This window comes from Rhincodon typus, chromosome 7, assembly GCF_021869965.1.
Source record: "Rhincodon typus isolate 14 chromosome 7, sRhiTyp1.1, whole genome shotgun sequence".
Classification (NCBI taxonomy): Eukaryota; Metazoa; Chordata; class Chondrichthyes; order Orectolobiformes; family Rhincodontidae; genus Rhincodon; species Rhincodon typus.
The window spans coordinates 34,163,461-34,181,242 of record NC_063338.1 but is presented as its reverse complement, the minus strand read 5'-3'; the positions used below and the strand labels follow the sequence as shown (position 1 = coordinate 34,181,242).

Below are 17,782 nucleotides of genomic sequence, written 5' to 3'. Positions count from 1 at the left end.
GTGCAAACTCCACACAGACAGTCGCCTGAGGGTGGAATCAAACCCGGGTCCTTGGTGCTGTGAGGCAGCAGTGCCAACCCCTGAGCCACTGTGCCACCCTTTTCAGTTGAAAGAGGCTTCATTGAACATCGTTAATGTGTAATTTATAGAGAAATTGGAAAACAGCAAAACCATGGAGGGCTGAATGCATCATTTTCTTGACATACCCACTCATATTCATTTCCTCTTTCATACAGCGGAACAGTCTCTGTCTTTTTATCGTATAAGCATTGTTTATAGGAATTCTTACAGCCAACGTTATAATATGTTACATTTCCTGTTTTTATAGACATTGAATGGCAGCCAGTAGATTCAGTGCCCAGAACAACTAGTACTTCGTAACACTGTGCATCAATCTTGCCAACTATTGCAGATATCAACACCACTACATTCACCCGAAGAATTTCAATAACAAACTTGAAGAAACAGCATTATAGCAATCACTGCACACATGAGGAGGCATAAGTCATGCTATGTGTTTGTAATGATCTATGGGAACTCACTGCAGCAGCAGTTTTGTTCTTTAACTCCCTGTAGAGGCAGTGCTCCTCAATATCTGTAAGATAACTATTACTGTGAAGCTGATTGCAATTGTTCCATTAGTTGTAACATTTGAAATCCCTTCACACTTCTTGCCAATTCTTCCATAAAATCTTGTGATAACAAAGGAATCCTGAGTTGCTGACCAAACTTCTGTCAATGAAATAACTTCCATCAGCAAGAAACTCTACCTTGTTATCATGTTGGTTCATTTAACTTACAGCTCTGTCTAGATTTCTAAGATGTGTTTGCCTTTGTCTACCATTCAGAGGCAAAGGTAGATTCTGATATGATTTTGTGCAAATGTTTTGACTCCCTTCTAGGTGACATCTTCAGTGCTGTGTAGCCTCCGTTGAAGTGCAGTTGTTCTGTCCCACTCTGAATTTTATGTGGTCCGGTCTGTCACGGGGTGTAGTCCTGTTTCCAGACGGTGTCATACCCACCATGACAGACTGGACTATATAAATTCAGAGTGGAACAGAAAACTGCTCTTCAACTGAGGCTAGACAGCACTGAAGATGTCACCTAGAAGGGAGACAAAATGTTTGCACAAACACCAATCAACTCGGCAAACCAACCAACAACATGAGCTACAGATCTTCGTTAAAACATTAAAGATTCTGATACCTGTGCTTAAGACAATGAAATAACTTGTCAACGTTGTGGTAAGCATATCAATAGAACTGTAGATGCGACTTGAATAGAATAGTTGAAACAAAAAGAGTGCTGGAGAAACACTGCAGAACTTCTGACAAAGAGTAACCAGATTTCCAGCATTCACAGTTTTTGTGTTTATTTGAATGGAATAGTTGTTCTTCTGTGAGACTGAGCAGATTGTACTTTCAAAGGTTCATTATACCTCATTAATGCTTCTGGATTTTTTAGAAATGGTCCAAAATTTTCCCCTCTTGCCTTTATGTAGTCATGTTACTTTCTGTACAACTGGGTGCGTGATCAGCAAACAGCATTTGTCCAGTGATGAAAATGACCCATTTGTGCTTCTTTCTGTAAAACAGAGCCCCACCATTTTAAATCAGCTTTCCATGGTCATCGCAATGCTTTACTGCACAGTGTTACAATTATGAGATTGTTGTGCCTTTAATACAAGATGAAATGAGATGAGCAATGTGACCAGTTTTGAAGTCTGCTTAACAGCAACCAGAAGTGGTTTAACTATTAGAAATTGAAGGAGACCCAGATTGTTTTCCTAGAAAGAAGGTGTAAGATGTATACCTTGCAGACAATGGCAGCAGCCTGTGTACTTGGTGGATAATCTGCGAGGCTCCAAAATCCCAGAGGTAAACTATTGTGCTTTGAGCTGTCCATTTACTTGGAAGACAAAGAGCACTGGGGTCACCAGGATCACTGATCAGTATTTCTGACTGGATACAAGGCCGACGTGATTCATGTTCTGGTGGAGGTCGGCTTTGAGAGGAGAAGGGACCAAGGTATCCCTGAAAACTACCAGATAAGGTTTGCTTGCCAATTTCTGGAAGAAGAAGTATCAGTGAGATGCTATGGTTCACACACTGGAACACAACTGGAACATCGCCCTCAGATTGAAAAGACCAAACTCACGAACAGTTAAAACTAAGATTGAAAATTTCACCTTGGTTATGCAAGAAGATGAATATCCAGGAGAAATCTCACTGTGATTGACAGTTCTGACATTAAAAGTTGCCAGTTTGGGAAAACAAAAGAACAGTCATAAACCCTGAGGACCAAAATATCATCATCAACTGCTTCACGGAGAATTGAAAACCTGCTGTAAAAATCTATTTATGAAAAGCGTTTTTAGTCGTGCTAAAAGAAAAAAAGAGGTATGTTTAGTTTTGAGGTTTTGATTACTACAAATATAGTTGAGTCAATTGTGCTTTATCTTTCATTACTGTAAAAGTTTGATAGCATGAAATATTATTGTGCCATCCTTTCAGCTATTGCCTGGAGGTTTGAATTTCTCTTACTTATTGGTCTCCACTCAGATCTTTAACAATATTTACATTCTAGATTGAAGAATGTGTTACCTACACTACAGAGATGTCAGAGTTCAGCTACCTTAACAAATATGTAAGACTCGGCTTGAGGCATTTCTGGAAGCTTTGTTTTATATTTACATAGATATTTTCAATGAGTTCGTCGAGAGAATTTGTTTTTTAATTTTCTTTTGATATTGGTCATAGCCTCTTAGAAGATCATTAAAGTTGGAAGAGAAAAGTGAGCTGAGCCAAAATACTCGGCTTGCCTTTGAGAGATCTAGCAACTGGCGAGCTAAAGTAAAAATCCAGCAGTGGCAAAGTTCCAGATGGCAGCAGTTATCACTTTGGTGTGGTTTGTTTTTGGCTGTCCTAGTTGCGAATTTACTGAGGTTACCAACTGAAGTGTTTCTGGATTAAGATGCTGGGTGTGATGACAAACATTTTTATGGAGACAGAACATGGCAGGCTGATTGGATATGGTACTGCTACTTGGCTCAGTGAAGAGAAAGAGAGTTAGAGATTAAACCTCTCTTGGTTTCTAAAATAGCAACACTTGCATAACTTGCACAAATAGAAAATGCTAAGCAAACACGGGATTTAAAAAAACAAGAAGGACCTTCTCAATACTAGCCCAGATGGTAGGTTGAAGTAAATTTAGGTTCAGACTACCAACAAAAGGCCTACCAGAGCAAATTATCAGCTCTCTCCTTTAACTGGATCCTTGACTTCCTGACCCATAGACCATAGTAAGGATAGGCAACAACGCTGCCTCCACGATAATCCTCAACACTGCAAGGCTGCCTACTCAGCCCCCTACTATACTCCTTATACACCCACGACATTGTGGCCAAAACTCTGCCCCATGTCCATTTACAAGATTGTTGATGACACCACTGTTGTAGGTTGGATCTCAAATAACGACAAGACAGAGTACAAGGAGGAGATTGAGTGCTTAGCGGCATGGCATAAAGACAACAATCTCTCCGTCAACATCAGCAAAACGAAGAAGCTGGTGATTGACTTCAGGAGGCGGAGTGGAGGGCACACCTATGTCTGCATCAATGGTGCTGAGGTGGAGATGTTTGAGAGCCCTTCTGGTATTGGCATCACCAACAATCTGCCCTGGTTCACCCATGACAACGTGATGGTCAAGAAAGCACATCAAGGTCTCTACTTCCTCAGGAAGCTAAGGAAATTCAGCATGTCCACAACGATTCTTACCAATCTTTATAGATGCACTGAAGAAAGCATCCTATCTGGATGCATAATAGTTTGATATAGTCTGCTTTGCTGACTACTGCAACAAATTACAGAGAGTCGTGAACACAGCCCAGTCTATCACAAATACCAGCCTCGCGTTCAGCGACTCCGTCTACACTTCTGGCTGCTTCAGGAAAGCAACCAAAATAATCAAAGACTCCTCCCACCCCAGTTATACTCTCTCTTTCATCCTCTTCCATCGGGCAGAAAATAGGAAAGTTTGAATGCATGTGTGAACAGATTCAAGAATAGTTTCTTCCCTGCTCTTATCTGACTTTTGAACGGACCTCTCAAATATTAATGTTCATCTCTCTGTCCACACTTCTCTGTGACTGTAACACTGTATTCTGCACTCTGTTTTGCTACCCTGATGCATTTTGTATGGTATGATCTGCCTGTAGAGCATGCAAAACAACACTTTTCACTGTATCTCGGTAAATGTGACAACAGTAAATCAAATCAAGTATTGGGAGTTCAGGAACATGCACTTATTCTGAGTACAAATTCCTTGCAAACGAAGCTCCGTGCAAGATGTAGAAGCTATCAAAGTTATGCTGAATAAAAAATGAAGTGTTTACAGAGTAATTTGTTACCCTTGTTTTTACAGTGAACAGACAAGAAATAAGAGCAGAGAGATGAGGAAATCAGTACAGTGTGCCAGATTTTGTTACAACAAGACATCTTCTGACATGCCGATTATTTAAACTTGTTTGTGGACATTTAGGGTTTATCAGTTTTATTTCCTTGAAAGAAATGCAGCTAATACTGGCACAGAAAGGGCAGCAGGGCTTTCGAGAGCTCAGTGAAAAATCGGACAAACAGTAGCCCCTTAACGGGGGGGATTTAAGGATTCAGGCTAAAGACCGAGAAAGGATTGGGAAAGGGTTGAATTTTACAAAAAGCAAAAAAGTTAAATGTAGGAAGACCCAGCTGATCAGGCACCATCTTTAACAAAGCAGTTAACCATTCAGGCTGATTAATTATGTTAACATATCAGCAGTAACAAACGTTTCAAAAGTTCTTTGAAGCTCATTGAATACGAAAGTATGCCCCGACATTTCAATCATTATCCCCAAAATACAAACACCCCTTTATATTAAATTTACTGGCCAGATTTTCTGTCTGCCACACTGTGCTGGTTCACAGTATATACAACATGGAATAAACATTCTAAAAAGCTGAGAAAGGAAAGTTAGGTGCAGTCAGCTCACAGCAAGTTTGACTAAATTTTTGACCACAGCTAACACAGACCAGAAATGTGGTCCTTTCGTGGCATTTTTCCACCAAATGCTTATTTGCTTTATTGCTTTAAAATTCATATTTTCAATTGATTCATTAATCTTGCTGACTTCAAGCATGAATAGCTAGATGTTTCGTGCCAGCACTTGTTAATAGCCCTACTATCAGTTTCTGCTTAGTTCCTTGTATACACAAACAAAGAATCTTGAGCCAAAACATTTGTTCAGACTATGGACTGACTCTTATAGTAGCTTGGACGATATGGGCTATGGCATGAAATGTAGGAGAATCGTGAGAAGTCAAATAAGGCCTTTCTCAACATTTGGAGCAATTTGTTGCATTTTCAAACAGAGTACTGGACATCAAGACCAAATTCGTGCTAGGCACCAATGGGTTGCCTATGTGTAGGGATCATTATCATTACTTGTTGTCAGCCTCAGTAACTGAATATTTTGCCTCATTAATGTGCAGTTTACTATTCTACTACCTGCATGAGGTAACAAGATGTCAACAATTTCAAAATGAAAGTCAGACCAGGTACCTGGTGACTATAGCTTGTTGCTTCTTTCTCTAGGCTGCCACATTGGCTACACTGGCTTCTTACACCTGCCAGCCTCTTGAGACCCTAATGGCACCTTTTAATATCCATTACAGGATCCACTTGCGCTGCACTCTGGCACCTGCCAGCAATTAGAATAGATATGCTCCAACAAGGAGACTTTACGCACAGGGACAGGCACCTTGCTGACAGGTTGGACCAAGTTCTATCTCGGCTATTCACTTGCTGTCTCAGCACTCATTCACCGTGAATGTATCTGGAAGCTCACAGTATCCCTGCCTTTGCACGCCCAAGACCAGAGCAATCTCGCTCACCTTACTTCTGTCTGGCGCTGACACGAAGCCAGGATGCTTTCCTATTGTCAGCAGACCTCAGTCAAGTCAAGGGAGATAGACTTCAGTCAGTGGTTCCTGGTGCAGTAGGTCAAGGGTATCCTCCAATATCAGTCCAGACGCGTGGGCATGGTCAGTTGGCCATTTTGGGTGGTTATGGTCAGGATCATCTCTTGGTAATAAGTGAGCAGCTGAATGTTGGGCAGCATGCCACACATCTTGGCTCTTTGTGTTCCATTTTTGAACTGTTTTATTTTGGAATGAGAGAGATGAAGGGATTGATTGAGATGAAAATGGGTGGCACAACCCCTTACCTTATGCGAGTTAATTTTATGTGATAATCTCAGCACTGTCAGTTGTTGATTTTCTTCCTTCACTGCTGGGCATTCCCACAGACAGCTGAGACCACAATGACCCAGGGTGCCAGCATCAGATGGTACAGCATCATCCACATGTCATGAGGGAAGACCATGTTCCATACCATCCATTATGAGCTCCAGTTGCCCATCTACAAATTGGGATGCAAATATGCCCAGATTTGCCATATCTGGGCCAAATGTCACCAAACCATGAAGGGCAACTCCAGCCTGATGGTGCTTGTCTGGATTCACAATAGCCTATTAAAAATAGTGTGGACGTCCAGGTTGCCAGTCTATTCTGAGAGATCCTACACTAGCTAGTTCTTCTGGGTAAAGTGAGATAATAGAACTCAGCTAGTATTAGACGAGAGGAGCACCATAGGTCCATGATAGATAGTTAACGCAATGAGTTTGGGATGATATGGCAAGTAATTGGAATCTGCCTGATAGAGACAAACCATTCGTGAAATTCTGCGAGATTGCAACTTAGCTGAAATACTATAAGATTCAGCCTTTTTTAAAGCATAAATGTACAGATAGGCATTTCCTATACAATTGAATGCTGAGTAAGAGTTCCAATACTGAAGTATGCTGTAGATCTGTTTTTGTTTAGATGGGTTCAATGCTAATCAATGAATTATTGGACATATTAAAAGCCCCTCCCAAAACTTGGACCTGGATTTTGGAAGGTTGGGGAGGGGAGTTGATGATGAATTGTTGACAGTCACTATCATTACCACCTCTCAACATTTTCACTTTGTTCCATCCAGCGTTACCTACTATTCTAGACTAGATTCCCTTTAGGGATGAATTTTATTATCACTTCCGTTCTTCAGAGAGATAAAAGTACCTATGTGCACTCCTTCTAGTTCATTAGTGAAGGCTCCAGGATAGAAGAAAGTAACTAGCTGGTGCCTTCATAGACAGACACCTTTAAATCTTGAAAATCCTATCATATTGACTTGCTGAAATCATCTGTGAAACGATCTGTCATTATAAAAACCACCAATGTTCTTAGGTGCTGTTCCTAGCGTCTTGATGCCCAAACAGTCACCTCAAATGTCATTGTCTGCATGGTGTTCTACAGTTTGTGAATAGTTCCTTGTAATACATGACATGTGTAGATCGTGGATTATGTTCACTTATCCTTATTTCAACAATGAGTAGGTAAGTGTCTGCACTGTCTACCCTTGTGATTAACTCCTCTTCATTAATCATTGTTTTCAAGACTGGCACCCTGAAGTCTTGGTCTTCTTGGTCCTAAGTTGAGGCCACTCATTTTTGTTTTCTCACTCCCAAGTCCTCTTCATGTTTGCATCCCCAGTGACATCTTTGCCTTGCAGGGGTATTTTTCTTGTGCCATTGTACTGTTTCTTGGAGGGGCTGCTTGCACATGGCGGTCTGCAATGTCCCCCTAAAGATTGGCATCTCTCCACTCTGGTCTTACTGAATGGTGCTTCAACATGGAGTGCAGTACCCTCACTTTTACAAGTTTTAAATGACTGAAATATTCAAAACAGGTTTTGAAAAAAGCTATTTATTCTGTTAAACCTTACTTAGAAGTAATGCTTCATCCAAAAAAATTTTCGCCCATAGCAAGACATTTTTGTGTACACTACAGAAACCTTTCTTAACATTTTAAATACAAGTATGAATGGACTTTGTAATAACTAAATCATTCTCACCAATAAATTAATATTAGAATGTAGAGTGAGAGGTTCATGTTCAATTCATGTTCATTCAATGGGCATTAAATTTACTTCCATTTAGGTTATATTTAAAAGCAACATTATTCTGGAGATCATTACAGGTTATCATTTGGCTAATTCTAAAACATAATGTTCAAAGAATTGCTCACTTCTTCCGGAACTTCGGTCCTAGCAAATTATATGCATGATTAAAATGACTCTAAACCTTAAATAAATTCCTTTTCACAACAGTGGGGGTTAAGGGAAGAATTGCAAGAGGTGTTTCATTTTTTGAGATTTTTTTTAAGCCAGTACATGTGCCGCTGGGATCTGGGGAAGGCAACTGTTTCTCCAGGCAAGAGAAGCATTAACCAGAGGAGACAGACATTTAAGATAATTGGTGGAAAAAAAAATCCAGGGGGAAATGACAGCATTCTTTATGCAGCAAATTATAATGATCTGGATTGCATTACCTCACACTGGTGCTGGGAGCAATTGAAACAGCAACTTTCAAAGAGGAATTTGTTCTTCTTTTGCTACTGGTGTAACCTTTTAATTGTATAGTTACTTCAACATTGTAAAGTGCCTTACAGCAGTAATTTTAGACGCAAGAGGAAATTAGATGCCGAGCCAGAGAGGAACAGATCATGAGGGGTGATCAAACATTTGGCTTAAGAATTGGGTTTTAGGGTGAGTTTAAAGGAGCAGTAGAAGATTAAAAAATATATATTTTGTTAGATGCAAGCCAGATGTTTATTCTTGTACAATGATCTTAAATTAAACTACAGTTATATCTTAAAGCTCAATGGTTGAATTGTAATTTTAAAATATTCCATTCAATGTTGGCTGCACTGATGTGTTTATTTCTTACTGTACGTAACTAATATACTGTTGAGCAAATCAATGATTTGAAAAAAATATTGATGATTTAGTGCAGGAGGTAACTGTCAGCTACTTGGTGATATATTGTTGAAAAGGTGCGGTGAAAGTGACAGACATTGACATCAAGACAAAAGTTGACTGAGGGTTACATAAAGGACCTCTAACAAAATTGAAGTCAGTGGGAATCAAGGGATGCCTTTATACTGGCAAGAGTCAGACCGAGCACAAAAGAGGATGATTCTAGATGTTGGAGCCTAAGCATCTCAGATCCAGGTCATATCTACAGGAGTTCCTTGGGGCACAACCCAATTCAACTGTCATCAATGACCACCTTTCCATCATAAAGCCAAAGTGAAGAAGTTCATTGATTATGTAACGTTTAGCACCATTCGCAACTCCTCAGAATATGAAGCAGTCTATGTCCAAGTGCAGCAGGACCTGGACAATATTTAGGGTTGGGCTGATAAGTGGCTAGAAACATTCATGCCAGCAGTACCATGCAATGACCATCTCCAAGCAGAGAGAACCTAACAGCCTTCCTTTGACATTCAATAGTATTACCATCACTGAATTCTCCTCTATCAATATCCTGGGCGTTACCACTGACAAAACACTTAACTGGACCAGTCATGTAAATATGATGGCTACAATAGCAGGTCAGAGACTGGAAATTGTTTCTGTGGCAAGTAACTCAGCACCTGACTCTCTAACGCCTGCACACCATCATAAGACACAGGTCAGGAGTGTAATGAAATACTCTCCACTTGCCTGGAACAGTTAAACTCAGACAACACTTGAGAAGCTCTGGAGCACAGTAGTCCTTTTGATTGGCACCCCAACTGTCACCTCAAACATTCAGTCTCTCTGCTACCCCTGGTACATTGCTGGCAATGTGTAGCTTCTAAAAGATTCATTGCAACAACTTGCCAAGCTTCCTTTGACAGTGCCTTACAATCCCAACAACCTCTACCACTGAGAAGAACGAGGGCAGCAGATACATGTGAATGTCATCCCCTGTAAGCCCCACACTATCTTGACTTGTTATTGCTACTTCACTGTCAACTGGGTCAAAATCCTAGCTCTAACAGAATGAATGGGTATACCAACACCATGTGGCTCCAGGGGATCACCATCACCTTCTCAAGGGCACTTGGGGATGGGCAATAAATGCTGGTCTGGTTATCAATGCACATATTCCATGAATGAAAGAAAATAAACCTGAGCTTTTATTTTCCCCAAACCTGCACAAATCATTAATGAATATTTTTCGAGGACGGTCTTTATTATTGAAAATCGCTTTATTACAACCATAATGAATTATTAAGCTGCTGGTTTGTTACAGAGTTGAGAAAGATTATAGCACTTGATATCTAATTATCTGCCTGAGACTGTAATCATCACAGAAGTACTATATGATCTTATGCCTGTTTGTCATTTTCAGATAAAAATTGCTGGAATACTGCTACTGTTTCAGCTGAATACTTTTCATCATGAATCGGGCTTTCAGTAGGAAAAAAGGTAGGTGAATTTCTTGTCTTTATTGCTATTGCTAACTTGACTACAAAAAACAATGTTCTTGTTAACTACAAAAAATTTCTGTGAATGTTAGTTCAGTATTTTAAGTAAAGAGTTAATGATTAACTACTAAATTTATTTGAAGTGTATTTGGAAATTACCTTTTAAAATGCTTTATTCATTTCAAATAAGGTGCCACACAAGAAGTTAGCATGTAAAATTACATGGGATTGGGGGGAATGTAGTCACCTGCATGTACTGACATGAATAGAGAACTAGTTGGTAGAGAAGAAACTGAGTAGGAATAAATGGGTCTTTTTGAGTTGCTGCCAGTGACTGATAGGGCACTGCAAGGATCAGTGCTTAGACCCAACTATTCACAATATCTATTCCTGATTTAGGTAAGGGAACTAAATGTAATATCTCCAAATTTGCAGGTGATACAGAGCTGGGTGGGAGGGTGAACTGTGAGCAGATTGCAGAGATGTTTCCGTGTGATTTAGACAAGTTGTGTGAGCGGGCAAATGTGTGGCAGATGCAATATAATGTGAATAAATATGAGGTTAACTTTGATAGCAAAAACAGGAAGGCAAGTTAATTTCTGAAAGGCAATAGATCAGGAAAGGGGGATATGGAGTGTAACCCGTGTATACCAGTTGCTGTAAGCAAACATGCAGCTGATGAAGAAGGTAGATGGTATGTCGCCCTTCATAGTGAGAGGATTTGAGTACAGGAGCAGGTAAATCTTGCTGCAATGGGACAGGGCCTTGGTGAGATCACACTTGGATACTGTGTGCAGTTTTGGACTCCTTACCTGTGGAAAGATATTCTGACCGTGGAGGGAGTGCAATGAAGGTTTACCAGACTGATTCCTGTGATGGTAGGATTAATGAATGAAGAGGACTAGATCTCTGAAGATCGTATTCACCGGAGTTTAAAAGATTGAGGGAGATTTCATAGAAAGCTATAAAATTCCAAAAGGACTCTCAGACAGGAAGGATGCTTCCGATGACGGGGTGTCTGGAACCAGGGGTCACGGTCTAAGGGTATGAGGTTGGCCATTTAGGACTGAAATGAGGAGAAATCTCTTCACTCAGAGGATGGTGAGTCTGTGTGATTCTCTGCCACTAAGTGTCAAGGCCAAAACATTGAATTTTTTCTGAAAGGAGTTAGATATAGTTCTTAGTGTTAAAGGGGTCAAAGTGTGTGGGGAGAAAGTGGGAACAGGGTATTATATTATATTATTTTCCCCATACAGCTGGAGAATCTGAAAACCAAAGCCTTAACAGTTTTACTTGCAGATAGCATCCTAACCTGTCTGATCCATCCTCTGGTTTCAGGGATAAGAAACTTCAATGTGTTCATATCCTTCCTGTAATGTGGAGTCCAGAACTTTGCACAATACTCCAGCTGAATTCTAACAAGTTCCTTGTCCAAGCTCAGCAACATCATCTTGCTCTTGTACTCTATGCCCTAGTAATAAAGCACATGATACTGTATGCTTTATTAACTGCTCTTTCCATCTATCCAGTCACCTTCAAAGATCTGTGTACAAATACACTAAGGCCCCTCTGCTCCTGCACCCCTATAAATTGTACTCCTTAATTTATATTGCCTTTCAGTGTTCTTCCTAACAAAATGTATCACCTCATACTTTTCTGCATTAAACATCATCTGATACCTGTCAGCCCACTATGCCAACTTGTCTAAGTCTTTCTGAAGTTGTACAGTATCCCCCTTAGAGTTTACAATGCTTCAAAGTTTCATGTCATCTGTCAATTTTCCTGACGTCAAACTGACTGGTCTTTGATTGCTGGACTTATCCTTACAACCTTCTTTGAACAAGCATGTGATGTTTGCAACTCTCTAGTCTTCTATCACCTCCCATGAGTCCAAGGGAGATGGAAAGATTTTGGCCAGTGCCCCTGCAATTTCCACTTTCAGATCCTTTAGTTTCCTCAGATATATCTCACCTGATCCTGGTGCCTTGTCAACTTTAAGTGCAAAACAACCTAGCCAATACTACTTCCTTATCAATTTTGAACCGTTGGAGTGACAAGAGTTTTCTCTTCTGTCATCTTGGTCTGGGTAGCAGCTCCATCCTCAGTGAAGACAGGTGCAAAGTATTAATTTAATATCTCAGCTATGCTCCCACTTCCCCTTTTTATTCTGTAATCAGCCCTAGTCCTCCTTTTACCAGCCCTATATTTGTATGTCAGTAGATGACTTTAGGATTACACTTTATGTTGGCCGCTTTGCCTCTATATGTTGCTGCTCAATTGTACTTTCTAATCAACATTTATCATAAGCTCATTTTAACTTTATTTCATCTCGATCTCTGTCACCTTTGTCAACTGGAGAGCTGTGGATTTATTTTCCCTATCTTTCCCTTTGTGGGAATATACCGAACCGTCTCCTCTTTTATTGTTGATATCACAAGAAAGCCCCCAGTGGACTTTCTTGCTCAGTACATTATCTGCTACTCACCAATTCACCAATTCACCAAATATCTCTCCAGGACTGACTTACCCAGTTATTTCCCCTGTTTGCCACCACTCTCACCACTTCCAGGGAGGCAGAAATTTCCACCTAAAATCCCACCTAAGCACTGTTGGATCTCGATCTCCTCCCAAGTCCCATGGTCAAACTGAATATTGATTAATTACTCCTCATGATAATACAACTGTACTTGCTATTAAGAATATTTTCAGCTGACCAAGCCGTGCTGTGTTATCAGTTTGCGTTTGTGTCATGTAAGATCAATTATTGTGTACAAATTTTTTGCAGGTAATTGGGTTAATGATTATTTTTATTAAACAATAAACAGCAAATGTTCTTTTAATGGAAAATGTACTTGCAATGAAAACCCCCGGAGAAACCTGTAAAGCATTTATTTTGTATAAAAAAAAGGCAAGGTAAAACATGACCTCACTTTCTTCTGAGTCCAGTTTGAAAACAAGTATACAAGCACACACTATGTTAAATTGTCTGTAACTGGAATAAATAGGTACACTAAGCAGCAGAATATCAATACAGTTGAGGAGTATACATGGTAGTGGGAAGTGAATTGGAGCAGCTTTTATCACAATGTAATTTTTTTTCCAAAGGCTGTGCCAGCTACCCTTTTGTTATTTATGTTTATACTAGGAGTTGAATAATTAAATTATTCATATGAATAGTGACAAGTCTGTTGAAAAAAAATTGCATTTTTCAAGTCTGGAGGGAGGGTCCAAGAATAATTCCCAAGAACGTTTGTTTTATTTTGGTAACAATACGTACAGGAGAAATGTTGAGGATGTTAAATATTTTCATAAGTCTCATAGAGAAAACAGAAACTCACCTTAAGATGTTGGACAGTAAAGATGTGCAGTACCATTTTATTCAAAGAGATTTATTTTTTAATTATGTTGTGATATATGAGGTGGGAATTATTTATCCACCTATTAGACATGTTCTCAAAGCCAAATTAATTGATAACTCAGTTTTTCAGTTCAGAATCCTTGTTGCTCATTAATCTCTTCTTTGATTTTTGGACTATGTCCCTAATAAATGTTCAGATGATTTTACTACTGCTGTTGCCAGATAAGCCATCTTAAAACATTAACCATGTTCCAGTCTTTGTGTTGTACCTCTCATTTTGTCAAATTGTTTCAATATTTATGAACAGCTGCTTAGCTGCTGCATTTGCGTAGCTGTGTCCTAATCTGTTGTGACCAATCTGTCATACCCTCATTTTTAGAGGCTAAATCTGTCACAATTTTTTGCTGAAATGAACACATTTTGTAGAAAGCTGCTTACTTTTCCCCAAGGGCCATGATTTTATTTTTACAGTAATTGCCTCGAAGTATCCAGTCTCCTCATTAATGTTTCATAATTTAGCCATGAAACTATTAACACTTGATCCTTCAAAGTCCAATATTATCTGTAATGCTTTCTGCATTAGTTCTCATCACGAGTAAAATTTGTGAAATATTTCAAGTAGCTATGCTTATTCCCCTGGGTTGAACATTACTAACAACTTGCTAGCAAAACATTTTTTAAAAATGCTGGCAGGTCACCAGGGAAAACAATCCTGCTATTCTTTGAGCTAGTGTCATGAGGTGGAATGTTTTAGCAGTCTGACCGGTGTGAGCTATGGCGAGATTGGTGGCGGAATCCGGGGAGAAATCTGGTGCGGCCTGTCTCGATGTTTTGAGCAATTTGCGACATCGTTTGCGAATTTGCGGGCCGATGAGGTGACTTTCTTACCAAATATTAGCACGTTGCCAATTAAAGGGATAATAGCTTGTTAAATTCCTTATTAATGCTGCAACTCACCTCATTAATATTCCGCTTCCTATATTACGACATGCTGAACAAGCTCAATGTTAACAAACCTTGACGTGGAAGTCAGATATCTGACGACTTAACCTTGCAGCTCGCTGTCTAAAGTCTCCATGTTGTTCAGCACCAAGTAGAGCATGATGCATGGACATAGCCACATGCACCCTTTGTCCACTTACATTGGTATTTGATGAGAGCTGGGAGCAGCAGACCATCGTAGAATATAAAATAGTTGTTGGTTATAATGCTGGCATTTGGTTGGCTTTTTGGGGGTGAATCACAGCCTTTATTAGTTTTGTTTATGTTTCACTTTTGAGGCCTGTAAATAAAAACAAAATCATTTGAAATTGTCTAAGTGCTTTCCTGCATGTGATGTTCGACAATGACAAGATACAGGTCTGGTGTGGGCATTGGGGGTGGAATTGTGGAAATTTAGAGAGGCTGTTTGAATGGGATGTAGCTAAGGACAGGGAACGTGCTGCTCATTGTTCAAAATGGTTGTATCTCGTCTATGAAGCTGCACTAACCCTTCACACTCAGTGTTTTATTGATGAGTACTCCACTTCTTTATTTCACTGCCTTTACTTATGCTTTAGCCCTGGAATGAGATAGGAAGCTGGAAACTTGCAACTCAGAAGTTAAAATACTGCCGACTGAACCATGTGAGAAAAGTAATCCAGGTTGTGATTCTCTGCTAACAGCCTAGGTGGACAGGGCAGGATGATTCAGTGATATCTGAATCATTGCCCCCACACTGAAAACGTACACCGGATTGCAAGCTGATGAATTCATTCAGAGGATGACTTCCAAATTTCTGAACACGTCACAAGCCTTCAGAGTGGTGTCCGGCCTCACCAGTAGCTGCCAACCAATCAGAGGAGAGGCAATGGCCTAGCGGTATTATCACTGGACTATTGATCCAGAAACTCAGATAATGTTCTGGAGACTTGGGATCAAATCAGTAAAGAAACTGGAATTCAGAGTCTAACGCTGACCATGAAAACATTACCAATCGTTGGAAAAAACCCATTTGGTTCGCTAATGTTCTTTAGGGAAGAAAATCTATCATTGTTACCTGGGCTGGCCTACATGTGACTCCAAACCCATAGCAATGTGGATGACTCTTAATTGACCTTTGGGAAATTAGGGGCGGTGAATAAATTCTGGCCTGGCCAGTGATGTCCATGTCCTATGAGTGAATCTAAACAAAAATGAGGCTGGCTGCTTCTGGGTCCTGAAGACTGTTGGTTGAGGCCTAGTCTCCAGGGGATCCAGTGGTGAGTAAGTAAGTGGTTCTCTTTTACTTGTTGTAGGTGGGTTTCACAGGGAGAGGGGAGTCTGACTCAAGTGCAGGAGGTTGGTTTTCACGGGCTACCTTTTTGTCCTCCACCCATATTTCCTATTATTTCCCAGATTGGGTAAATGGAGCCACCCGCTAGTCTGTTAGGTAGGCCATGGGAAACCAGCCACTTTTCTTACCTGTCAGGGACATGATGATGAGGTCCAACACTTCAGAAATGTCAATGATCTCCCCTTCTCTCCAGTTCTCTCGCCACCCCGAGGAGGAGAGCGATCCACCCAGATGCACTGTTTTTGATTGGATAGGTAGTGTCAAAAAAAGCAATCCAAAATTCCTTTCTCTCAAAAGTGGGCCTGACTTCAACTCATCATTTTTAAACTGCTTCATTTTTGTTTTTTTTTGAACGATTCGATGTTCAATTGCTTTCTCTGCCTTTGTGCTTTATGATATGTAAAATGTAATTATCTTAGTGCCCTTTAAAGGCAATATAAATTGATTCAGAGAAATTACCCACTTTGTCAAAATCTCCCTTGTGTATCTGCAGTTCCTCAATAATTTCAAGGTAAGGCTGCATCTTGCTTGTTTGGGCCCGTGCTTCTGAATATTTCAGTCTATACTATTTGATTCTCTGAGCTCTGTTCAAATTCCACCCAAGTCTTTCATTTTCCAATACACCATTTTTTTAATTGGATCATATCATTTTATTCCTAGTGCCTCATTAAACAATTTGTTCCAGAAGAAACATCTGAATTTGGTGCCCTTGAGGTAAGTTCCTGGAAGTTGGGCAGGGGGGAAGTTGGCACTGATTGGTGGAGGCATCAACAACAGTAAACTGGTGGGTTGACAATCTGCAGGAGCTTGGAGTCCAAGGGAACACCCCTGTTCCTTCTAGCTTCATAACTTGCAATCTGTAGCCATAGAGACCACTTGAAAGTTCTTAAGAACGTTACCTTACAATGGAGCAAGTTCTGGTCAAGATGTTCTACAAGTGTAATACCCCTTCCTTGCTTAGTATATTTTTAAAAGCCCAATTCATCTGCTCAAGGAACTAAACCTGATCCCAACACCTTAACACTGGGACCAGCACACATTGGGGCAGACTCATCAGTGCTAAATTGGTATGTGATTTACCCTCTATTTTTGGACACATCTGTTTCAGGTACGACACCTACTGATTTCTGCCCAAATGCTCCAGCAAGTTTTGCATTGGCATTAAAACGGGCAAATTTGCACCACAATTTGGCAATGGGAATGTTTTTTTTTTTAAACAGAGTTTTCGCAAATCTCGTGAAAATCGTTGGCCAAACCAAAAGCATCTGGTTTCCTGGGCAGATGTAAAAGTATTTATTCATCTCTCTTCTTTAAATCAGCTGAAATATAGACTTAGCTAACACTATCCTTCAGAAAATACATTATCTAAGTCTGTGAAAGAGACATGAAGCAGAGTTTGAAATTCTGCCATATTTTATGTTTTGCAGAATTTGCAGATGGCTTGCTGACAGAAATTCTTCTTTCAAAAGAAAATAAATTAAATCATTTCTCCACCTAAAACCAACCAAACTAATCAAAATAGTTATTCAACTCCTTTTAAAAATAATGAATATTTCCGAGTAGAAAAGGCTAACGTTAGTTTTTTTTTAATGTCCTAAATCTATTTAAACATTAAATATTGAGACATTTGAGGACTGATTTTGTTTTGGTGTATTTTCAACCAAATTTTATTTCCTGATTTTTACTTATTTTCTGTACGTAACCGGGAGTAACCACACA

The 17,782-nt window shown here is 39.8% G+C and overlaps 1 protein-coding gene across 4 annotated transcripts in view; it reads left to right on the top strand.

Annotated features, from left to right (window-relative positions):
* Nucleotides 1-17,782, top strand: part of gulp1a (GULP PTB domain containing engulfment adaptor 1a) — a 336,837-nt gene that overhangs the window by 168,127 nt on the left and 150,928 nt on the right. For all 4 annotated transcript variants that reach the window (XM_048599477.1, XM_048599478.1, XM_048599480.1 and 1 more), the window contains one exon: nucleotides 10,316-10,392. In XM_048599477.1, coding sequence (XP_048455434.1) covers nucleotides 10,365-10,392 — 28 coding nt within the window. In that variant the 5' untranslated portion in view covers nucleotides 10,316-10,364. The remainder of the gene's footprint in view (nucleotides 1-10,315; nucleotides 10,393-17,782) is intronic.